The following is a 24,657-nucleotide window of genomic DNA, read 5'->3' on the forward strand; positions in this document are numbered from 1 at the left end:
GCTGACGCTGGTTGACCTAACCTATTTTGAGAAATTTATGTTTAAAGGGACAGCAACTAGCTAAAATCTTATATATATATTTTCCAATAACATTATCACGAACACTTCGAAACATTTCTCCATTAAATTACATTTAATATTTTATTCCTTATAGCATAGCTGAACCTTAAACTATTTTAATGCTTTTCATGATTTATTCATAAGACATCAGTTTGAAAGGGAAAATAACTATTTTTATACAGCATACCATTTAAGCATTAAGTGTTTCCACTGTTTCACGTATTATTATGTTTTTGCAATACTTTCTATATTAGTGATGTCAAACGATTAATCGCAATTAATAACATCCAAAATAAAAGTTTTTGTTTACATAATGTGTGTACTGTATACATTTATTATTTATATAAATATACATATATTATGTATATAAAGTCATGACGTATTTCATTAGGTAGTGTCTCTAATAGCTCAATTTCCTGCTTCTTCACCTCAGCCATGTCTCTGTTCTGAAAATATATATCAACAGACTGAACAATGTATTCGTTACTTCGGTAACAGAAGACTATTGCTTGTGTGAGGTCAGATTTATTTATTTATTTTTTTGAATAAATTAATAATTTTATTTAGCAAGGATGCATTAAATGAATCAAAAAAATTACAGAAAATACTTTTACATTGTTACAAATATATAAAATACATTTCAATAAAATATATTTCAAATGAACGTTGTTCTTTTTAACTTTCTATTTATCAAAGAATCCTGAAAAAAAAGCATCCGTTTCCCTGAACCCTAAAATAAATGCATCATGGTTTCACCCAAAAACAGTTAAGCAACACAAGTTTCACTGAAAATAGTAAGACATGTTTTTGAGCAATGAATCAGCATATTAAAATGATTTCAAGAATTATGTGATACTGAAGACTGGACTAAATAGTCTCAAATTTAGCTTTGCATTAGGAATAAATTACATTTTAAAAGTTATTAAAATAAAAATGTATTTTAAATTGTAGTAATATTTCACAATATTACTTTTTTATTGTTTTAAATTAATTAATTAAAGCCAATGTGAGCATAAGAGACTTTGCTCCAAAACATTATAGCTTTTCCCACTTTTCTACTATATTTGTGGGTCACCTGTAGCGTTAGGGTGAGAGCAAAGGATTGATGTTTTGTTTTAACATTAGGTCAAATTTACCCATTCCTCCAAAAGAGCAGTCATTTTATCTTTCTCCAATCTCTGCCTGAGTTCCTTCTCCACTTCCTCCTGTTTCAGTTGCAGATGCTGTTCATCTTCTTTCCTCTTCCTCTCTTACCGTAGTTCTTTGGACGCCTCACTGTCTTAATGATCTTCTCCACTGCATTCACATTCTCACAGTCTGAAAATGACAATATGAAAATACTATTCTCAATAACAATAGCGCCCTGCTTCATAACAATCAGCTTATCTGTCAGTGCATTTAACAATTTGATACAGTACTATTTTCTGATGTGAGAACAAAAGGAAGTGTGATAGTTTGGGTTCTAACCAATGTGTTCAGGGTGGATTTCCAGGTAATCGAAACAATCAAGCACGGACTCATCCTCTGCCAAAGTCTCCCTAAATTTGGCAAAACTCTCTGTAAACTCATCTTGAGTGTAATGCATCTCTTCTGCCACATTCTGTGGAAAAATCTGAACATAATCAGAAACTCAGCAGTGGCATCCAGTGAGATGACGAACACTGTAGGTGAAAAGACCTGTGGTTGTTAAGTAGTTGTTAAGCTTTCTAACCTGGAACCAACTCTTTGCGATTGGGTTTTTGTTTCAAAGAATATAGCTGACCATGGAAAAGCTCTTTAGCCTGTGTGTAGGTCTTTGGGTAACCATCCAGTACAAATCCTTGACTTCTGCAAGGCTTTGAGTTTAGCTTCTCTCTTATGATATGCATCACATGTTGACCGTCCAACTGGCCTGTCAGAAAACATAATAAAAACTGGAATAAGTAACCCTGGCTATATCTCAGATTTACTTCATATATGTCCTTTAGAGTTTTAAGCTGTGCTTCAGCACCATGGAGCATTTCCTCGTTCTCACTTGTCTTCTCATTTCCCTCAAGCAATTCCTCCTGAAAAACACATACTGTACACTCAGAAGACAGCTTCATAGACGGGGGCCAAAAGGTTTGTGCTAGTGCAGATAGTTCTGTTTTCGACAAAGCATTTTTAAGTCCTGCAACTGTCGAACAATATTTTTAATACAATATACACTACTGTTCAAAAGCTTTTTAAATGTTTTTGCAAAGAAGTCTCTTAAGCTCATAAAGGCAGCATTTATTTGATTAACAATACAAGTAAAATCAGTAAAACTGTTAAATATTACTCAAATTGGAAACATATGATTTCTATTTTAACATATTTAAAGATGCAATTCTTCACTGTCACTTGATTTTTCAGAAATCTTTCTAATATGCGTTTATAAATATTTTGTGCTCAAGAAGTCCTTGTTATTATCAATAAAATCACTTGAAATCAGAAATCAGTCATTATCAATTGAAAACACATCTAAACAAACCTTTATGCGTACTTGTTGAATAGAAAATCTTCCAGAGCCCAATTTTGAAAGGTTATGCAGATGTCACTCACCAACTGTCTGACTTTCTCATTGATGGTTTCACTGACTTCAATATGATGAAGTTTGTAATATCTGCACAACTTTACTGCAACATACAGTATCTTTACCCAACAGCAGGGGGCCCAAGAAGACAGCTTTTTATTGGCTGAAGAAATTCAATGCAAAATAGATGTAAGAATGTTTTGTAAACCTATATAAAAAAAGTGGACGTTTAATCTGTCCTTTAAGAAAACAGACTCAGGTTGACACTGAGGTAAATCAGGTCAGTTACCTGTGAAAGTACAGAGTAATCTGATATATTACCTTCGTACATTATTTTATGACATGGGATGTTTTCTGTTTTTCCAGACCCCGGGGTAGAAGCAATGGCCTAAGGAAATAGACAGCTGCATGTTTACGAATAATTTTCAGTACTGTTTTCTCAAAACTAAGTGAGAGCATTACATTCAGTATAACAGAATGCAATCACACAGACGTAAAGATGTGTGATGAATTATTACTTTCACGATGTCTTCAGACGTGTTCTTGGGATCATCCACAGCGATTAAATAATCTGTTTTTGGTTTGTGATCAATGATGTTTTGGACCACTCTAAAAATGACAAATGATGACAAAATATAGGATGGAAATGAAACTAAAAATTTAAAGGAAAAACACCAATCAATCAACAACAATTTTTCAAACCTAGCAAGGACGTGGATGTGAATGGAAGGGATGACATCTGTCCCAGGCCCAAAAACAGGAATGCTGCTAAGCTCTCCGAGCCAAGTCGTCTCGAGGGAAATGAAGACGTTTTAAATTAAATAGTTCAAACAAAAATTTAAATTTGGTACAAATTTACTGAACCCCAGGCCAAGACGTAAATGAGTTTGTTTCTTTTTCGAAATGTAGCATTACATCACTTGCTCACCAGTGGATCCTCTGCAGTGAATGGGTGCCGTCTGCAGTGAATGGGTGAGAGTCCAAACAGCTGATTAAAACATCACAAAAATCCTCACGTTTTCCAGCAATCCAAACAATTCCAGCAAGGTGTCTTCGTTTTAAACCCTTGCTTCTGGCCAAAATATATAAAGTTAAGGATAATCGTTTTTGTAACACGGTTTAAGATATTTTGGATGAAAACTGGGAGGCTTGTGACTGTCCCATAGACTAATACACCAATACAGTGAAATACACTGTCAAGGTCCAGAAAATATGAAAAGCATCATTCAGCAGATAATCTCCAAAATGGCACTACGATGATGTGGAGAAACACAGATGAGACAAATTGTTGAATAAAGCCATTATATTTGTTTTCTTCGCATACAGACAGTATTCTCGTCACTTCATAACATTACGGTTGAACCACTGATGGCAGATGGACTATTCTGACGCATCCAAAATATAAAGTGATTAATGACCAACTTGTCATTTTTTTTGGGTGGAGTAAGCCTTTAAATATATTCCATTATCCATAACAATACTTCCTTCTGTAAAAATGTACATCCAATGTTGTCTTCTTACATCTAAATTCATATATATATATATTTGTTTGGAACTATTTTGGACTATGTTTGCATGTAAATGGTGCTTGATTTGAGCATATTGTTCTCCCGATTCAACTTTTTCGCTGGAGAAAGCAACATTATGGAAAGAGAGATTGTATTTTTGGCTAAAAGAATCTTAATTGTGCATTTGTTTAGTACAAACAGGCAGATTTCTCTTCGCAAGATGTTAATTGATAGATTGGAGTTGTGTGTATTACTTGGGGATTTTTGTGGTGTTTTTATCAGCTATTTGGACTCTCAGTCTGACGGCACCCATTCATCGCAGAGGGTCCATTGGTGAGCTAGTGATTTAATTAGTTTCTGAAAATCGGTTTTGATGAAGAAACAAACTAATCTAAATCATGGATCACCTGAGGGTGAGTATTCATTTCTGGGTAACCTTTTTCTTAAAACTTTATTTTAAATTCATATAGTCAATCAAGCTGCTCTCTTATATAGGATTTCAGTACTTTAAAGAAGAATTGGAAGATGTTACAACATAAGTAGCCAGCTTTAATTTTTTCTGAGAATAAATAAATAAAAGACAATGAAGTTTGTTTCATATGTTAAGCTAGGCTAAGTTTGTTTCATATAATATATGATATGCTTCATCAGTTTAAGCACTAGTTTCTCTGTGCTGGTGAGTTCCTTAAAGTTTGGATGTGGTCTTCTTCTTTTGTAGTCATCTTTAGTCCAAGGGATGTCAGGCTCATCCTTAAGATAAAACCAGAAAATGTAACAAGAGCATGATGTCTGGTAACTGTAATAGTCCAGGATAGATTGAGCTAGTATAATGTTTCTACTTTTGATTGTTTTCTAATACAAATCTTTTGCGTTCCAATTGATAATATCAGCATAATGATTTTTAAGTAATGAGCTGAACTGAATTATTAAGTATTCTGTGCTATCATTTTTTGTTTACTGATTTTTTTTCTGTATGTTCAAGATTCAAGATTTTTATGCATCACATACAAAATTATATATAGCATATATAACCAGCAGTGAAATGTGAGTCAGGTCAGCTCCATGGACAGTGCAATTATTAAAGAAAACAACAGATGAAAATATACATAAATATAGCTATGTAAGAATGAAATAAAAGTAAACAATCAAAATATATGAATAAAATATAAAAAAGATGTATATTGTAGTATTAAATATAGAACGCAAAATAATGTGCATGAAAGTAAACTGTAGTCTTAAATATTAAGATATGCACAATGTGCATATGTGCATTTTACTGTAGTCCTAAATATTAAGATACACAGGAATGTACAAGAGGCAAATGTGCAAACACGGTGACACTGTCAGTGTGTCTATGTGAGGTAGTGAATGATGAATATCTTACTGATAAAGTGAACATTAAGTGGAGACATGAAGATGTTAAGAGGCTGGTTTTGAGTTTAGGAGCCTGATGGCCTGAGGGAAGAAACTCCTCCTGAGTCTCTCGGTTTTTGCCATCAGTTTACGGAACCACTTACCAGATGGCAGCAAAGTGAAAAGATGGTTACTGGGGTGGATAGAGTCCTTGATGATTTTAACAGCTCTACTTCCGCAGCGTATGTATGTTGTATGTCGTGTATGTTGGTCACACCACATGACTTTGATTTGGTAGACTAAAGTTTTTCAAATATTCATAATTGTTTAACAAAACTGCTTAAGGCCACAGTTTATTTCTTATGTTCTACTAACGTTAAATAAAACATATAAATAAAAAGATACCAAAAGTAGCCTTCTTTAAATGATTTGTCTTCAGTGTTACGCTTCCAATAATATCAAAATGAATTTTAAAATGAGTTTTAGTTCAGAAATTAAAAACACACACCAATTATACAAAAAAATGATAAATTATAAACTAACCCAATATTCATCAGATGCGAAACATAGTTTTTTTTGCATCTTTATTCGTGGATGTTCCTACTCTCTGAAAGCGAGTTCGTGTTTGTCCTCCTCCTCTCCATCATCAAGTGACTCTCCGACGACACAAGAGGACAAGAACTAAACAAAGCCACATTAAACCACACCGTTTATGATAATCAATGCAACTCATCTAACAGACTAGTAGTCTCTATTACCTGGGCGATATAATTGGAAGAAAATGAGTCTATGTTCTTGAGAAAGACTTTTGTTAAATTTCATAAATATTTGAATCATAGGCTCCACAGCGTCTTAAAAAAATTGTGTCATACTTAAAACGAAATACATGTTTTTAAACAACTGTAACTGATATGTTTACAATTTACTTCTAAGATATTTCACAACTAACCTAATTTAATGATTGTTTCGGATATTTTTAATAATTATATGCAATAGTTTATGTTTTGAGTTTGGGGATACGTGTAATTTTGGATATTCCCTTATACAATTATAAACTAGTTTCTTCTTGTACTTTACATCCACTGATCCATTAACAAAGCTCCGAGTGTAATTTCTGAATCTGAGAATGACTGACAGTTCTTGCAAGCCTGAATATATCATTCAGAGCTATTCATTTGGTGAGGGTCTCCAGGAAGAACCAGGGCTGGAGTCTAAAAATACATTTCAGTAATATTTTACATCATTAAAATGTATTCCCAGTGTCAGCACTGTATCTTATTTCTATTATCAGCTTCAATTCACAAATTTGAGCATTGGAAAGAGTAATGCAAGTAAGCTGTTATTTCACAAATAGAGAAGTCAGCACTCAGCAGGTATGTGTTTGTTATTTGATAAATGCTTATTTATGATTAAAGATCATTAAGAATCAGTATTTTTTTTTTAGTTACGGTATGCATGAAATTTTCAGTGTTAGGTTGAAGATACTTTTTGAAATATCATCTAGAACATTGATGTTTCTATGCATTAAAACAGTATTGAAGGAGTCATTTCTATTCATTCATTATTTCTCACAACTTTAGCTCTGTTTATTATTAAACAATTTCATATAAAACATTAACTCCATCAAATATGTCCAAACTGGTAGTTTGTCTTTAATTTTTTCCTTCACAAACAGCCCAGTTACAGTAATTGGCATAAAGCATCCCTTTTTGAAGAAGATAAACATTTCAGACTTACACTCCTTAATCATAAACCCCAAAGTAAAGTAAAAAAAAAAAACGGTAAAAAGACCAATGATCAAATTAAAATAAAACATCCATCACAGTATGTTTCTTCTGCATTAAAAAAGACATTATGAAACGGTTGAAAGGCATAAATTATTCGGCATTCAATTGAAAATTATCAAACTGTGCGTATTCATAAGAGAGAGTTCCTAGTGCAGTCCAGCCATTCTTGGGTTGAAGAACAACAGCGTTCTTCCACAGCGGAAAGCCATTCAGCTTCCCAGAGGCAAAATATCCCTGCAGACCAAAACATGCCCATTTAAAACCAAAGACAACTGATAGTTAAAAAGATACCATTTAATGTATATGTTACCTTGACTCTAAGGGTTAAGGTATACCATACACCTTCCCTCGTTCCTGACAGTCCTTCAGCAAGAACTCTGTGTCCACCTTTAATATGAAAAAAGATTTGTCATAATACAATAAAAATAGTTCATTGAGGTATGTACTAAAAGATTGGAATCAGATAAAAAAGGACTTCTCATATCCCCGAAAATTCCCAGCCCACAACTATTACATGGTCCAACAGCAGATCCAATCTAACAGTTGGCTAGTAGTTTCAAAGCAGCAGAACAAACTCCATCTTGGCCAGGTTTAGTTTGAACGTACAAAGCAATTTATTTTATCACTAAAATGCCTGACTACTGTAAAATTTACTCGGTCCTGGAGTGGATGCAGAGTTTAGCTCCAACTCCAATTAAATACACCTGAACTAGCTAATAAAGGTCTTACTAGGTATACTTGAAACTTCCATACAGTAGTGCTGGACCCGGGCCCTCCAGGATCAGGTTTGGTGACCCCTGATCTAGTTTATGTCTGATATTTTGGTTTTAACTTCTAAAGTATACAAATTTGGCATAATTTGGTTTATAATGGTATGTGACCCTGGATCACATAACTTCTTAATTGTACATTTTTCGAAATTTAGATGTATACATAATCTGACAGCTGAATAAATTAGCTTTATTAGGATCCGACAACATTTGGCCGAGATACAACTATTTGAAAATCTGGAATCTGAGGGTGCAAAAAATCTAAATACTGAGAAAATCGCCTTTGAAGATGTCCAAACAAATTCTTAGCTATGCATATTACTAATCAAAAATTAAGTTGACATATTTACAGTAGGGAATTTACAAAATATCTTCATGGAACATGATCTTTACTTAATATCCTAATGATTTTTGGCATAAAAGACAAATCAATCATTTTGACCCATACAATGTTTTTTTTGGGCTATTGCTACAAATATACCCCAGAGACTCAAGACTGGTTTTGTGGTCCAGGGTCACATTTAACGCAACATGAACAAATTGTTTAAAAAATATATATATAAAATGGTTACCTATATCATTTGTCACTTTATAGGTTCCATTTGCATAAATCCAATAAAAGACACCCTTTGCTTCTCTGACGGACTCTCCACCTTGATCAACCCGGGCCGCCAGGAACACTCCTCCAGTGACGGGAGTTTCGATTAGGACGTCACAGGACACACTGAGGTCGGTCCTAGTTTTTTTTACATGTGATTAATTGTGAGACAGAATATAATTTACTGTAAGTATTGATTAAAACATCTCTGCAAAATGTATGTTTTCCAATATATTGCTACCAGCTGTGGTCTCCTATGATGCTGATGGTCTGGTCGGCATCTCTAGCCCAGGTGACCGGCCGTTCGGTGACCACCTGTCGTAATGTAAAGGCATGCAAACCATTATCGGTGCTATTTCTGAAGTACTCAAACACACCGGTTTGATCAGCAAAATACGGGGCCTCAGAGAACGGAGGGTTATCTAAGAATGAGAAGAAATGCCACTGTGAACATCATTTGAGTCAGTGCTTCCGATAGTTTCCTGTTGACACTAATATCCATTACCGATAGTGAAGTCATCGGAGTAATTTTTTGGAAATGGCTGGGACTTGGGGGGCTCTGGGTAGGCGCCTTTTTGTCCAGTGTTGACTGTTGTGATTGTGTAAACCTCATCGACATCTAGTTTTAAAGTGAACGAACCATTATAGACCTGTGTGGAAATGGGAAGGTTCCTTTACTGCCTATTCCTTCCACAGTGTGTACAGACAAGAAATATGGAGTGGACTGATTGAAATATACTGGACCTTAATAGGACTGCTCCGCTGAAACAGTGTATCATTTTTGGTCTCAAAATCCAATTTTGAATACCACACTTGAAGGTCAGTGAGATGTGCCTGGAAAAAAGATAAATTCACAAGCAAGATAATATTAAGCCTTAAGTATAAGAAATAGCAAGTACAGAAAGAACTGCACTTACAAAAGAACCTTTGAGTTGAAATGTGGCTTTCTGAGGGGAGACGTCAAAATGCGGCAGAGGAGGCCGAATGCATTGAGAGTGACTGTGTTTCTATAAAAAAAGGAAGGAAGGAGTGTTCATAGTCTGCACAGAGATCAAAATCAATGATTCACTAAAACTTGTGACATTCACAAGACACCCACCATGGTTTGAATAACAACTGTGAGGTTCCCTTTACGATCCGTTAAAGCAACATAACTTCCACCATGGGTGAGATTCCCTACAGTCTGCAGATAAAACCAGCCTGGCTGTGTAAATTGAGTAGTGTGTGCTACAAGAAAAAGAAATACAATTTATCAACATTCATTAAATAACTTGCATTCATTCGCTCATTGACTACAACAACCATTCTCATTCCAACATGCTAGCTTGACACGTGAGAACCAATGAGGTTTGTTCTCGCATCAAGCCTGTGTGCCTGATGTTCCATTTACCATATTTAATGTGCTTGATGTACACAGTGTTCCAAATTATTATGCAAGTGACAATAGGATTTTAGTACGATAAAGAGTCATTTTTCACATCATTTCAGGTTACTGGTATCAATCTCAGACTGGTTTGGTCAATAGTTTGCCAGGTCTTCTTAAGTAAACCCTACTTAAAGTGGTTGTTCTACATTATGAAGCAAGTAACAGTTTTCATGAAATATGGTGAGGAAGAAAGATCTTTCTGAAGATGAAAAGTATGAAACAATGCAATGTCTTGCAAAATGCATTAAAACAATATTTTGCTAAAAACAAATAGAGATTATTGAATCGTCAAAAGATTTGTGAGTGACTTACAGCACACAAGATCTTGGTCAGATGAAGATTTTTTTTAAGGAAATTTCTGTCAAACAAATGAACTGTGTTGTAATGCCAGATGTTAAAAAGCCACTGCTGAGCAGCAGACAGGTGTTTGAAGCCACTGGAGTCTCAAGATCCTCTGCATGCAGACTGGCAGTTGTGTGTAAAGAAAAACCTGCACAGTGGCTGTAGAAACACATGAAGACTTGTTTTTAAATAGTTTTATTCACTTACGAATGCTTCAGTACAACGATGGTCAGAATAAATGGATTTCTAATAGTTGATGAATGGCCATCCTATTCCAGTGAGACTGCAACATCAGCAAGGAGTCGGTGGGTGTTGATTTGGGTTGGAATCTGGGACGTAAGATGTAAGGTCATTTTAGGGCATCAAAATGACTTCTGCAAGATATGTGGAGTTCATAAATGACCATTTTCTGCTGTGGTATAAAATGAAGAATAGCGTTCTCGGAAATAAAAGATTTTCATGCAGGATAACACACTATCTCATGCTGCATAAATACTGTGGTGCTAAACAGTTTAAAAATGTATTTCTACAGCCACTGTGCAGGTTTCTCTTTGTGAGCTTTGGTTAGCAGTGACTAAAACACAGCTTTACACATAACTGTGAGTCTGAATGTAAAGGATCTTGAGACTCCAGTGGCTTCAAACATCTGTCTGCTGCTCAGCAGTGGCTTTTTTACAGCTGGCATTACAATATATTAGCAAAATAGTGTTTGTTTTGATGCCTTTTGCAAGACATTGCATTGTTTCATACTTTTCATCTTCAGAAAGATCTTTCTTCCTGACCATATTTAATCAGAACTGGGACTTGCTTAATAATGTGGAACAACCTCTTTAACTAGGGTTTCCATTTAACTAAGAGGACCTGGCAATATTGACCAAACTAGTCTGAGATTTATACCAGTAACCTGAAATGATGTTGGAAAACAACACAAACTAAAATCTGACTCTTTATTGTACCGTAATCCTATAGATATGTCACTTGGATAATAATTTGTAACACGGTGTATTTGCATTGATCAATCTTGTCATTGATCATTGATCAAAACAAATATAATTTATTCATCATATAACACAAATGCATCACTCGAGAAGGCTTGTTGTATTAAACAGCTTAATTCATACAGAATGGACTTTAAATGAAGGGAAAGAAATATCAATAAGATTTCTTGTTTCAATAAGAACTTTTTCCATTTGTGTTTTGAAGACAAAGTCAATCTGTTATCTGGAATAATATGAGGGTGAGTCAATGGAGACATAATTTTCCTTTCGGGTGAACTATTCCTTTAAAATGTTTAAAGAAACGAATAAAAGTCTATTTCTGCTTAATTCATACTGTATATCTACTGTATATTATAATTGGAAAAGAAAGCAAGATGGCAAGAGGCAGTAATTTAGATGCCTAAAAATTGGTAATATACCTAGTAATTGGTACATCAAGAAACATAATCTGCAAACAGTAGGGCAAAAAAAAAAAAAGGAAAATCTAAAATTGAAGTAGAAGCTTTGAAAGGTTGACTGCAAAACTCAGTAGCCCCGTTATGCAGAACACAAGATCCAGGGGGAGTGGTTGGATCCATATCTACGGGTGGAGATTGGTAGATTTAGAGGGGGAGCTCTGTGAGATGGGTGGGTTTAGGGATCTGGGGGTGGAGATGGGTAGGTTTATGTATATGAAAGGTGGGAGGATCTTGTGTTCTGCAGTGTGGACCATCTCCCAAAACTGGCCAGACTGTTAGGAACATGTTACCGGTCATCCATATTGGAGATTCCACTACATAATGTCCACTCCAGGGCTCATCAGCTGTCATCAGGCCATCTCCACCAAAGGACAGATTCTCATAGTAACTTGCTATCAAATTCCAGGATATAGTCCTAAAAGAAAGCAGTCCTACTCTGAGCACATTAGCATAAGGATGTATATTGCAGAGAAAGTGACAGGTGTCTGTAAACAGCTCACGAGGTCATTCTGCCGTTCACGTAGTTCTGGTTTAAGATACGAGCCCAGCATCCGGCGCCGATGTCATCATTGAAGGTGCTGTAATCTTCAGACGACCAAAGCTTCTTCTCCGTTAAAAGAGCTTCTTTCACTGTTTTGGTGCCTGGGTAGTGGACACTGTAAAGACTTTAAACTCTTAACTATACTTTAGTTCACACAGGAATTTGGTTAATTATATGGGTTTTAAGGGCAAAGAAAGCAAACTGCTCACCCTATCACCTGAACAGCATCATTCAGATATGGATCGTCCAGCATGGCTGCTGCAATGGACCAGTCTCCATCTGCAGCAATGATGCCAACATTTGTATAACCAACTCTGTCCAAAGTTTCTCTCAGCACCTAGGTAAAGGACAGACAAACACATCTTATCTAGTTAGCTGTTTAAAATGAAGATGACAGAATTAACTCATTTACCTTAATGTATACTGGATCATATTTTCTTTCATTCCATATCTGAAAAAAAATGAAAAAGAGAAGTTCAAATAAAGTTTCCCTCTTAAACATCATAATTATTTGCACTATTAGCTAGTGCATACATACTCCAATATAATCAATGTCAAGGTTATGATGCTGCTTTGCTCCATAGATCCATGTAACAACATAGTCGGCAGTAACATTTGGAAAGAAGTAAGGCCATTGGGTTCCTACTCCAACCCATCCCGGAAATGCCCAGGGAAGACCTTCAAAATCAAAGCTTTGAATCAAGTCAAATATCTGTCATCGTCTCTAGATTATTTCTGTCATTCAATATATAAATGGCAAATGGAGTGTGGAACAAACCAATTACCAATCAGCTTGATGTCTGGATTTCTCTTCTTGGCTTCTTTCATAAGCCACCACTCATATCCACGGAAAAAATTGCCATCATCCTTACTGTGCATGTGAGAGGGTTCTGTGCCATCTGTCAAAAATACAAGTAAATAACCTTTAGTAACCAGTAGCAACCCAATTTTTTTAAAAATAAGTTTTATAGTTAATACATATTATTTCTGGGAAATTTAAATTGCTTAGACTGGTCACTTTAAAACTGGTCTAAAATATTTTTAATTTAAATATAAAAATATCTTTTTTTGCATTATATTTGTTTGTATTTTTCTATTTTAATGTTTTATTTTACATTAATAACTCCCACACTACTATACAAATGGAGAAGGACCTCACAAGTTCCAGGGGGCGTGGTTGGATCCAGATTCAACTCCTTTCACCTTACATACTTAAACCTACCAATCTCCACCCCTGATCGCTAAACCCACCCATCTCCACCCCTAAACCTATGCGTCTCCACCTCTGATCGCTAAACCCACCCATCTCCACCCCTAAACCTATGCGTCTCCACCTCTGATCGCTAAACCCACCCATCTCCACCCATAAGCCTACCTGTCTCCACCCCTGATCGCTAAACCCACCCATCTCCACCCATAAGCCTACCTGTCTCCACCCCTGATCGCTAAACCCACCAATCTCCATCCCTAAACTTACCCGTCTCCACCCCCGATCACTAAAAGTGCATTCAACTTGAAGAACGGCTACAGATGGCGGTCAACGAGAGCAGCCCCTTGCAGCTGGGGGCGGAGTTGAAAACAAACAAGTCAAGCCGGACACTTTCTTGTCCCATTAGTGACACTCATGCGGTGTTTGCATACTTTACCACAGATGAAGTTAATTTAATACAATATATGTCAAATACACAGACGTTTTAGAAACGTTTTCATGATGCTACACGAGATGTCATGTGGCGTCGGTGCCGTCCCAAATCGGACAAAATTTCTAACTGGCATGCACTGCATCAAGTCAGATTGCGATCTTTTTGTGCGCTGCTGCATGAAGTCGAAGACACCTTATACCTACACGTCTCCACCCCATGATCCCTAAACATACCCGTCACCACGCCTTGATCCTGAAACCTACCTGTCTCCACCCCCTGATCACTAAACCTACCAGTCTCCACCCCGGTTGCTAAAACCAACCCAACTTCACCCCAAACCTACCCGTCTCCAACACCTGATCCCTAAAACCAACCCAATTTTACCCCTAAACCAATCCAACTTCACCCCTAAACTTACCCAACTCCACCACTAAACCTACCGTCTCCAACCCTTGATCCCTAAACCTAGCTGTCTCCACCGCTAAACCTACTAGTCTCCACACCCCGATCCCTAAACCCACCCAACACCACCCCTAAACCTACCCATCTCCACCACGTGATCCCTAAACCTACCTGTCTCCACCACGTGATCCCTAAACCTACCTGTCTCCACCCCTGATCCCTAAATCCCCAACTCCACCTCTAAACCTACCTAATCTCCAACCCCGGATCCCTAAAACCAACCAAATTCTACCCTTAAAACAATCCAACTTCACCTCTAAACCTACCCATCTCCACCCCTAAACCCACCCATCTCCACCCCTTGATCCCTAAACCTACCCGTCTCCACCCCTTGATCCCTAAACCTACCCGTCTCCACCCCTTGATCCCTAAACCTACCCGTCTCCACCCCTTGATCCCTAAACCTACCTGTCTCCACCCCTGATCCCAAAATCCCCCCAACTCCACCTCTAAACCTACCCGTCTCCACCCCCTGATCCCTAAAACCAACCCAATTCTACCCCTAAACCCTCCCAACTCCACCCCTGAACCTACCCGTCTCCACCCCCTGATCACTAAAACCAACACAATTCTACCCCTAAACCCACCCAACTCCACCCCTAAACTTTCCCGTCTTCACCCCCGATCCCTAAACCCACCCAACTCCACTCCCAAACCTACCAATCGCCACCCCCTATATGTGTATCCAACCACGCCTCCTGGATCTTGTGTTCTGCAGTGAGGGGTTGCTGTAAAAATAGGTTGACACTGCTAGTGATTCGCTATGACAGCAAGCTGACAGCTTTTTTTTTCTCTATGAGTTGGCAATCTCCTGGAACATGAGGATCAGCTATTGTTGGCAATGTTTCATATTTGCACAGAGCTCAACTTTATGCAAATGATTGGCTACTACCAATGGTCCACCACAGGATACATTAAGATAATGTGGCAAAGCAACTGGCAGACCACCTACTAGAAGACCACATTTAGAGACTTGCGACCTCAAGTAATTTAATCAATGTCGGTATGAATATTAATACTGTCCAAAATACATATTACATATACACAAGGGGGAAAATCAGTCATACGTAAAGCAGAGGGTATTTTTTGTGAAAACAGCTGTATTTTCTTTTTCTTTAAGTGTAAGAAGTGTTAAATACAATTTGTTCCTCAATATAAAATGCAATAGTAGGAATATATGAACCCCTAAAGCCCACCTACTCCTAACCCTAAACATACTGAACCTGCTTATCTGTAAAGAATCCTTGAAGTTCTGAGACAAAACACACAGTTTTGAATGTTTATGCACATGTTGTTTTCCCATTTTTGGAATACTGTTTTCATTTTCTCTCCTGCTCCTGTTACAGGATGGGCTTCTTTTGTAAGTTCGCTTGGCTCAGCTAAACAATGGTGGAGTTTATGTAAAACGCCTTTGCCCACAATGCTATTTGCACTTCCTGTAAACAGACACTTCTTAAAAAGTGTACACATCAAAAAAAAATTTTTTCACATTTTTAAGTAAAACAAGGATTTTGCAATTATTAATTATTATTTCATTTGAGGTTTTCGGGGAGTCACACCACATTAAATTTTACAGTCTGAATTAACCTTGTCTTGTCATTAAAAGGTAACATAAATTAGATTTCTTGGGATTGAAGAGGTCATCTTTACAATATCTCTTCCTGTGTTTTAAAATGTGTGTATCACATGACTCACACCATGCGACTCTTGATTCCAGAATTTTTTTTTTTTAAATAACCAGTGAACAGGTTTTGTTAAACTATTGTTTTCTATGAAATACTATGCAATCTTTTCAGGCATATATTTATTTTGGTAAGGATTTCTTTGAATGAGAATTTTTTTTTTTTTTTTACTTTATCTGAATTAAATGTTATTAATTCAGAAACATCTTAGAAGGGTGTATTGAATGTATTAACTGCGTTTGAATGTATTAGTAAATATATGAATAGATGCAGACAATATAGACAGACGCAGAAAAGAAAGAGAAACAAAGTCACTTAGCATTACCTGTGGTTTGAGAATCGCCTCCTATTTCTACTTTTAGGATGTGCAATGAAGCTCCGAAGTTGGGCTAAATAAAACCAAAGCCACATTATAACAACACATCCGCTTATTCAACGCATGTCCATAATTAAAAGCCACACATCTTAAACTCATGTGACCCAATACCTTGAACAAGAAATCCAATATCTGACTCCGATACGGTTCTTCATAGTTGACGAGAAGTCGTGAAGTGGCCTGTGAACGCAAGCAAGTTAGTCACCCGCAACCACCGACACAACTTTTGACAGTTTGCAAACAGTAAAATTGAAAAAGTTAACATAACTTACTCCTCCTCCACTTAATCCACCTATTCCATCATATTCTCTCCCTAACCCAAACCGATCATCTATAACATAAAACTCAGCAGAGCACCCGAGCAAGCAGCAGATCGTGCACAGCAGATTGTGTGTTAGCATGTTCAGATGGGTGTTTGTATGAACGACTGATGATAAAGTTTGTCATGGGTATGTTTAGAATTTGCAGATAACGTTAACGTTACTTCCGCGTCATGTGCTCCGATTCAACTTCACGTGAAACACGTATTAATCTGTCACTATATCATTAAATCCTCTCTTCTTTATAAAACATGCAAGAGGTAAAAAGTTATATCATTCATTCAAGAACTACGCATGCAAACATTTACAAATATTAAATTTCTATTACGTATTCACTGCATTTCTCTCATTCCTGCTAAAGATATCTTCCATCTTCGAATGAAAAACAGTACAAAACGTCACTATACAAATAGCGCCGTGATAGGTCAGTAAATACATAGCGCTCTGATTGGCCAAAGTGTCACGCGTCGCGCTCATGTAGCGCATTGATTGGTTTGGTTATTGAATGCGTCATTCTCGCATGCGGAAGCGAAATTACTTGAAAGCGTTTATATTTTCTTCCTAAACTGGTGATTAACTCGTAATAACATATTAAAAGATTTAATTTACAGCACCGCCAATATGTCTGTCGGAAACCCGAAACAAACAATAATGAATCCAGTAAGATTTATTCTATTTACACTTGTTTGTAATGGGACAGTGCTTCTAGTACATAGACTGTCACTGACAAGTTCAGTGAAGACTTCACCTGTTTCTCTGTTAATGCTTTATCTGTTTTGCGGAGATTGAAAGCGTAAGTGGTCTCATGGTTGTATTTTCTGCCCGTAGACGGTTCCTTATGCTGGGACCATCCTGGGAGGACTTCATCCCGGAGAGATGGTGCTCATCCAGGGCAGTGTTCCCACTGATTCAGACAGGTGAGTCAGGTTTGATTTGCTTTCATATTAGAATCATCATTTCCACCTTAAAATGTCACGGCATTCCCCAGACAGGTAACATTACTGTAACATCTGAGGTCAAGTCACCCCTTTTTCTATAGCGCTTTAAACAATACAAGTTGAGTCAAACAAAGCATGGAGATAAACAGGAAAACATCAGGATCAGTTAAGGAAACAGACTGTAAGCAGCTTTAAAAGACAATAGTGTCATTATTTGGCTCAAGTCAACTCAATGTTGGTTCAAGGAAGAGATCATGATCATGGGAAGCGGAAGAAATCATTTCAATAACAAGCCAGTTTCAGCCTTACATAAACATGAAGGAATTACTCAAGCAGGAAATATGATATCAATAGAATAAAAAAATGATAGAATAATCAGACTTTCTTTATGGGCAATCTTGACCCTTAAAACACTATTGGCATACACATTAGTAGTAATAAAAAAAAAGTGTCTACTTACAGTGTTTTGCAGTACACATAAATGCATCACCAGAATTGTCTTTTCTTTTTCTTTTTTTTGGAACATGATGAAAACAACAAATTGACCATTTTTCTCAAAACTCAAATTATACATTTCTTAATTTTTTTTTATCTGTAATGTTTACAAACATTTAAACATTTTATAATAAAGTTTCTCATTTGCCTAATTCATGTCTAACATTTTATGTATCTTAAATATAGACAATTAGATAATATTATGTTTATATTAACTTTCCACTTTTTGCATGACTTAAAGATATGTATTAAAATATGTATTATTATTATTATTATTATTAACAAACACAGTTTTATTTTCTTCATACAATATATGTCTGATTTCCCATCTCCAGCATGATCATCTTTAGTAGTGTGGTCTCTCTGTTAACCAAACAAAATACTATTTGTGAAATGCTTGTCAAAATTGTTACAGTAAATTAGGACAGTAAACATTTTGCGAAAATTGAAAATAATTTTCACACACAAATACATAAAATAAGTTTCTTTCAATCTTTGTTTAGATCATTCACGGATAAAGGACAAAAACAAAAAACTGCCTTACTGCCTTAAACCTTTAAAAGTAAAAGTTGCAAAAATAAAAATGAATGAAGGCATGGTGAAAAATTGCAAGATGGTTAGCAACCCCATAACAAAAACAATAGATGAAAGTGAAAAGATGAAATGTGTTTCATGAAAGATGAAATGTGTTAGTGTAAGTTGAAGAAACACCCTGCTCTATATTTATATCACATTGAAATATGTCCCTCATCCAGTCCGGACAGTGAGAAACAGTAAAGTGTCTTGTAGATTTCAGGTTGACCTGACCTGCGGGAGCAGCATGAAGCCTCGGGCAGACGTGGCCTTTCACTTCAATCCTCGCTTCAAGCGCTCTCCCTACATCACCTGTAACACACTGCAGAAGGAGCGCTGGGGCAAAGAGGAGACACACTACCTGATGCCCTTCAGACACGGAGCTGCCTTCGAGATCATCTTACTCGTGCAGAAAGATGTGTTCAAGGTTATAAACAACTTCTATCAGTCTGGCTCTTGTTTATTAGCATCTATCACCGTTGTCAACTTGAATCTCATTCTCTTGCTTAAAATGATACAACATAAGTGATGTTATGTAAGCATCTTTATTTTTTTAGTTAAAGGTGAAGTGTGTAATTTTTTGGATGTTGAAATAATTTCAGTTTAATATGCTGTAAGCATGCTGCACTCAGGGGAGGAATCGAAGAAAACAAAAAACTTCATTGTATAGAGATCCAAGCAGATATTTCATTTATGTTCTTTTTTTTTTTTTGCAGATGATATAGATGCATTTGAAAAACTGCTGCTTTTGTACCTAATGCAGTGTAAGCAATATTTCATCCCAAGGATGTGAAGGAGTTTAACTCTGTAATGATCTTGATCTTGAATCATGTCTTGACCATTATTTTGTTTCCAAAATATGATGCACAATTGCGTTCTTGCATACGAAAACAAAACTGGTGTTGGAGCTTGGAGAAGAAAATCGGTTTCAGTGTTTTTGTGGGCTCTCAGGGGAACACAATACTTTTGTGAGAGAGCATAAAAGGTTTGTGAGCCAGTGCAGTGTTTCTTGAGGAAGTGTTGAAGTATAATGTTTCCCATTATCTTATATTTTGTCCATCAATTTGTCCCTGTAGGTACTAAAGATAAATAGATTTAGTTTTAAGAACAAAATGTTAGTGAGATCTGTGATGTCAGGAAGTCATTTCCCACTGTCTTTTTAATGCACATGCTTTTAGTTGAAGCCACATTAAGCATGAGTTGGTCTGAGTTTATCCATTAAATGCACACAAGAGCAAGTGCTCTGAAAAAAAGGTTTGCAAATCTGTTTCTTGATGCAGCTTGGAGCAGAAATTACACACTCTGACTTCAGTTGATCCTCCAAGTTTGGATCATTTCATAAGATACTTCCTCTTGTTGTTATACTGTGTAAGATATAGATTGTTTTACTCCCTCCAGGTGGCGGTGAATGGTTCTCACCTGCTGGAGTACAGGCACAGGATCGAGCTCAAGAAGGTGGACACACTGGCCATATCAGGGAAGGTTCAGATTCAAGCCATTGGGTTCATTCCCAGTTCAGTGAGCAAGGTAACTGTTCATCTATTAAATGTTTAAAACATGTTAAGCACGATATTGGATTTGCATTTAAATGTAAAAAGTAGCCTGAAACTGAATCTTTAACGGGACTGACAGATATATGTATAAAAACTGTCAATATAGGAAAGGTATATGTAGGGATCAATTGTTTTACAGGTCAGAGGTTTACAGTACATGATCAGGGCTGTGTTTCCGAAGAGATTAAGTACATTGTAGACCCATTAGAACCAATGGAGGTACAATCAACTGATGATGCTTTTGGGAAACGCAGCCCAGTATGTTTACTTTTTGTTATTATGCATTTTGTGAGACAAACGTTTTCATCTGATATTTTTTTAGTGCTCCATAACGCCTTCGAATGCAGTTGCAAGCAAAAGATCACAGCCTTATGTAAGTGACTATTCTGAGATTGCTTTTTCTATATTCAGTATACGCATACTATTATTGACTATATGAAAAATACAGTTCTGTTCAAAATGTTTACCATTCAGAATTATATATATTGTTAGCGAACTGATGTGTATCTATATTTTGCAGTAAAATAGATAAAGCTGTTTAATTATAACATTGCTTCCTCTTTCGTTTACTAGTCAGTCATGTCGGAGTCAGGTGACATGGTGAGTACATGAACAATTTCCTAAAGGGCAAACATGGGTCAACTGTTTTCAAATGCGACACCAGTTTTTTTTTTTTTGTGGCAGCATTACTTTTAACTGCAGATAATATTGCTGGATAACTCGATTTCAGAATCATTTAAATCAAATTGACGTGGGTGCCTCACAGTCTGGACAGAAACCAGGACAGACATTGGCATTATTTGGTCACTTTGACCCATAAATCAGGTCTTTACAGCAAGCACCTTACTGATTAGAGACCTGTAGGTATAGACTACAAGAAGAAATAGTGTATAGTATAAGTACATATTAGTATAAAGTACCCTGATTTATTTCCCTGTTAATTTCTTCTTTGAAACATAAAAGAAGATATTTTAAGAATATATCTCAGTGTTTATTTTATCTATACATTGAAAGTCAATGGTAATCGAACCTATTGGTTTCCAACCTTCTTCTTTTGTGTTATGCAGAGGAAAGTCTTGTTAGCAGTGTTGGGCAGTGACACATTACTTAGTAATGCGTTACTGTAATTTGATTAATTTTTTAGTAACAGAGTAGTTTAACGTGTTACGCGAATCGTTTTCGCAGCAGCCTGTGTTTGCTTTAGTTAAAATAACAGTGTTTTGTGAATGTTGATGCTTTAATAACGAATATTTATCAGGAGCATTTATGTTGTTGGGATTTCATGGAGGCAGCCACAGAAAAAGTACCGTAACTAGTAATGTAACTAATTACTTTTGAAATAAAGTAATCTGATCAGTGGCTTAGTTACATCGTTTCTCTGGGTTTATTCACTTGTTATAAAATCCTTATCTGACTACTCTAACAAGCAGCTAACAATGCCCTGGGAGCCACCTCTAACACCCTAACAGCTGGCTTAGCAACACCTTGGCAATCATACTGTAGTGCTATGCATTCGGAGCACCTTAATGCTGGAATACACCTCACAACTTTTGCACAGATTTTTGCCCTGATTTGCCATCTGGATGAGTCGATGTCAAATTTGGGCAGTTGGAGCTTGACAGATTTCACAGAAAATGACATTGTGTATGATTGGCACAGACTCAGCCTGTGATTCTATCCAGTTGGAGGATTTCAAGTATGTTTGATATTTTAAGTCAATTTTAGAACAAACATTGTTTTCATTTTTTTTTTCATGCATCTCCTAGTAACGAGTTGCACAATTTTTTTTTTTTTCCCCTTCAGGAATGATTTGAAAAGTCTGTTAGTGTGTGATCCTCAGTCATTTAGTGTGTAATGCCCAGATTTTCTTTGTAACCATTTACAGAGTCAGCAAGTGCCTGATGCCTAGTGGTTTAAAATCTGTCCCGATTTAAAAAGACGTGTAGTGTATACCAGCCTTAAATGACTGCATAGCAGTACCATAGCTGGGAATTATTATTGTGGTTGTCGTGCTGAATTTGAAACCATTGTCAGATGGGTTTCTTTTTCATTCCAGAGTCTTCCATTTAAGAGCAAACTTGCAAAAGGATTGATTCCAGGAGATTCCATTATGGTGAAGGGGCAGATCTCTGGTTCCCCAGAGAGGTAAGAGAAGAAAACAACCATCAGGAATACCACTGGAATATTCTAGATATATAAAACACAATGCTTTTTGTCATTTTTAACCCTATTAATAATGTATTGATGTCTTTAATGTCTTCCTTTATCCCCACAGTTTCGCTGTAAACCTGCGCATCAGTAACTCGGAGGATATTGCTTTTCACTTAAACACTCGTTTCAAAACAGCTTCCATCGTTAGAAACTCTTTCCTGTCTGGTTGTTGGGGGGATCAGGAGACCTCCGTCCACAGCTTTCCATTTTCACCCGGGCAATACTTTGAGGTACAGTTGACACTAAATGAGAGCATTTGTTGAAATTTAAAGTCAACATGAAATCGTATTTCCTTAATTCCATTAATTTTAATGTAAAATGTTAATTAATTACAGTAATAGAAGTGTATGTTACAGCATTGTTAGATTTACTTCGTATCATGCTGTAAAAAATATCCAGTGGTTATTTTATTGGTTTTAACAAGGAATGTTTCAGGAATGCTCGATTTTTACTGATTCAAATTAGTAATACCTGGTGTGGAGACCAGAATAACCATTTTAATTGGCAGCTTTTAAATATTTTGATTAAAACTGAGCCTATGTCAATTAAGTGAAATGGCTTACAAATGCAGATTCATGTTGACTTTAGAGAACGATGGCTTGGTTTTAGTGCGTTTCTCTAAAGATTCAGGATGGAGGACAAGATTGGGTTGAATATTTCATCAGTTCCTGCATGTGCATCTAATTCATTCTTGCAGTGTTTTCGAGTGGTATCTGCTGTGACCTCTGACCTCATGTTTTCCATGGCAGATGATCTTCCTGTGTGAGGCTCAGGAGTATAAAGTGGCAGTAAACGGGTTCCATCAGCTGAATTACAAGCACCGTGCGCAGGATCTAAGTTGTGTGGATGTGATAGAGATTGTGGGAGATCTAGAGCTTAAGGATGTGAAGATTTGGTGAGCAGCTCCAGCTTGATGACCATTCCCAACGCGTTTCCTCCAACCAAGTATATTTAATCAACCCGAGACTCCTGCAGCTGCAAGCAAATCGGAACTATTTTTACTTACTCAAGTTCTCATTTGAATTTGGACTGAAATGCTAGACCTGGTGTGGCATTATACTCCTCCATTTTTTCTAACAGTTAGCACATTTAAACTTTTATTCTGTTGTGTTTGGGTGTTAAATCTCAGTTTATTATAATATTGATAAGGTATGATCTGAATGAAAAGTTCCACTGCATATGTAGGCAGAAGTTACCCATGATGACTAAGATAAATCCCATTTGCTGATTATTAGATGAGGAGATCTGGAGATGATTTGAACTTAAACCTCCATGACTTCTTGTGTGGAACATGAAAACTAAACATGGTTGCAATGGGTCAAAATAGGCTGCAGACCCCAGACATAACAGATGGCAGGATGTTAATGGACGTGCAACAGTAATTGTACTGTCTGTCTAGCCATTTGTTTTCCCAATCATCCCAAGCTAATTCCAGGCATTTGGAAAATTACATATTGCTGCAGATTCAATTTGACACTTAGGGCAAAAACAGGGCTGAAAAACATACCCATCCATGAACCATCTCAATAATGAGGATAATAACTGAAGTTGAGTTTCTTAAAACAATTCAATTTCCTTTCTGCAGGAGATGTAATGTTCACATCAGACAAGCAAATGACTTGCTAATGCAAGGCCTGCACTATTGCATTTGACTTGGCATGATAGCCTTATAGGAATAGCAAATCAATAACAATGTTCACCACTAATGATAAGCACTTTTTTGTTTGTTTATATTTATGGTTAACGACAGAACTATGCAACATTCTGTAGCCTTCTACTTTTAAGAATTATCTGGTAATTTGTGATATATATATATTATTTGTGTTTTGTTCCTCTGATATCTGTTGATCAATGCATTAAAATTAGCAATATATCATTCACATTGTCTAATAATTATGGTTGTGTTTTGTGAGTTATTATCATTTATACATTACATTGAAAGGTAACACTTTCCAATAATACTTTAGTTAACATGAACTAAGAATAAGCAATAGTTCTTCAGGACTCGTTAAGCTTAATGTTAATTTCTA

At 36.4% G+C, this 24,657-nt stretch overlaps 2 protein-coding genes and 1 pseudogene across 3 annotated transcripts; 1 reads left to right on the forward strand and 2 right to left on the reverse strand.

The window, feature by feature from the left end:
- Positions 1-16: 16 nt before the first annotated feature.
- Positions 17-6,911, reverse strand: LOC132107162 (adenylate kinase 7-like; annotated as a pseudogene).
- Positions 6,912-7,015: 104 nt separating this feature from the next.
- Positions 7,016-17,251, reverse strand: galca (galactosylceramidase a). Its single transcript, XM_059513218.1, has 17 exons — positions 16,810-17,251; positions 16,649-16,717; positions 16,487-16,550; positions 13,160-13,273; positions 12,913-13,052; positions 12,787-12,825; positions 12,584-12,711; positions 12,334-12,489; positions 12,124-12,248; positions 9,709-9,836; positions 9,527-9,616; positions 9,354-9,443; positions 9,115-9,259; positions 8,851-9,031; positions 8,584-8,747; positions 7,552-7,628; positions 7,016-7,475 (listed from the first exon to the last, which is right to left on the reverse strand). The coding sequence occupies exons 1-17, from the start codon at positions 16,936-16,938 to the stop codon at positions 7,332-7,334; spliced, it is 1,983 nt and encodes a 660-aa protein (XP_059369201.1). The 5' UTR covers positions 16,939-17,251; the 3' UTR covers positions 7,016-7,331.
- A 138-nt stretch (positions 17,252-17,389) lies between these two features.
- Positions 17,390-23,647, forward strand: LOC132107066 (galectin-8-like). Of its 2 annotated transcripts, none has more exons than XM_059513219.1 (9): positions 17,390-17,517; positions 17,686-17,774; positions 19,080-19,290; positions 20,262-20,390; positions 20,739-20,789; positions 20,990-21,016; positions 22,473-22,561; positions 22,692-22,857; positions 23,377-23,647. In XM_059513219.1, exons 1-9 carry the CDS (start codon positions 17,479-17,481, stop codon positions 23,524-23,526), a joined length of 951 nt encoding a protein of 316 aa, XP_059369202.1. In that variant the 5' UTR covers positions 17,390-17,478; the 3' UTR covers positions 23,527-23,647. The 2 variants fall into 2 exon arrangements, with proteins under 2 accessions (XP_059369202.1, XP_059369203.1); XM_059513220.1 differs by having other exon boundaries at positions 23,325-23,544.
- Positions 23,648-24,657: the final 1,010 nt, after the last annotated feature.

The sequence above is a fragment of the Carassius carassius genome, chromosome 27, assembly GCF_963082965.1.
Source record: "Carassius carassius chromosome 27, fCarCar2.1, whole genome shotgun sequence".
NCBI lineage: Eukaryota > Metazoa > Chordata > Actinopteri > Cypriniformes > Cyprinidae > Carassius > Carassius carassius.

What these genes read in the sequence shown, in the direction of transcription:
- galca (XM_059513218.1), bottom strand. Translation starts at nt 16,938, where the DNA reads ATGCTAACACACAATCTGCTGTGCACGATCTGCTGCTTGCTCGGGTGC. An exon ending in ATCTCCAATATGGATGACCG is followed by an intron (nt 9,837 to 12,123) that starts GTAACATGTTCC and finishes TTTTTCTTGTAG; the next exon opens with CACACACTACTCAATTTACA. An exon ending in CAGTTGTTATTCAAACCATG is followed by an intron (nt 9,617 to 9,708) that starts GTGGGTGTCTTG and finishes CTTTTTTTATAG; the next exon opens with AAACACAGTCACTCTCAATG.
- LOC132107066 (XM_059513219.1), top strand. Translation starts at nt 17,479, where the DNA reads ATGTCTGTCGGAAACCCGAAACAAACAATAATGAATCCA. An exon ending in TGCAGAAAGATGTGTTCAAG is followed by an intron (nt 19,291 to 20,261) that starts GTTATAAACAAC and finishes TACTCCCTCCAG; the next exon opens with GTGGCGGTGAATGGTTCTCA. An exon ending in GCAAAAGATCACAGCCTTAT is followed by an intron (nt 20,790 to 20,989) that starts GTAAGTGACTAT and finishes TTCGTTTACTAG; the next exon opens with TCAGTCATGTCGGAGTCAGG.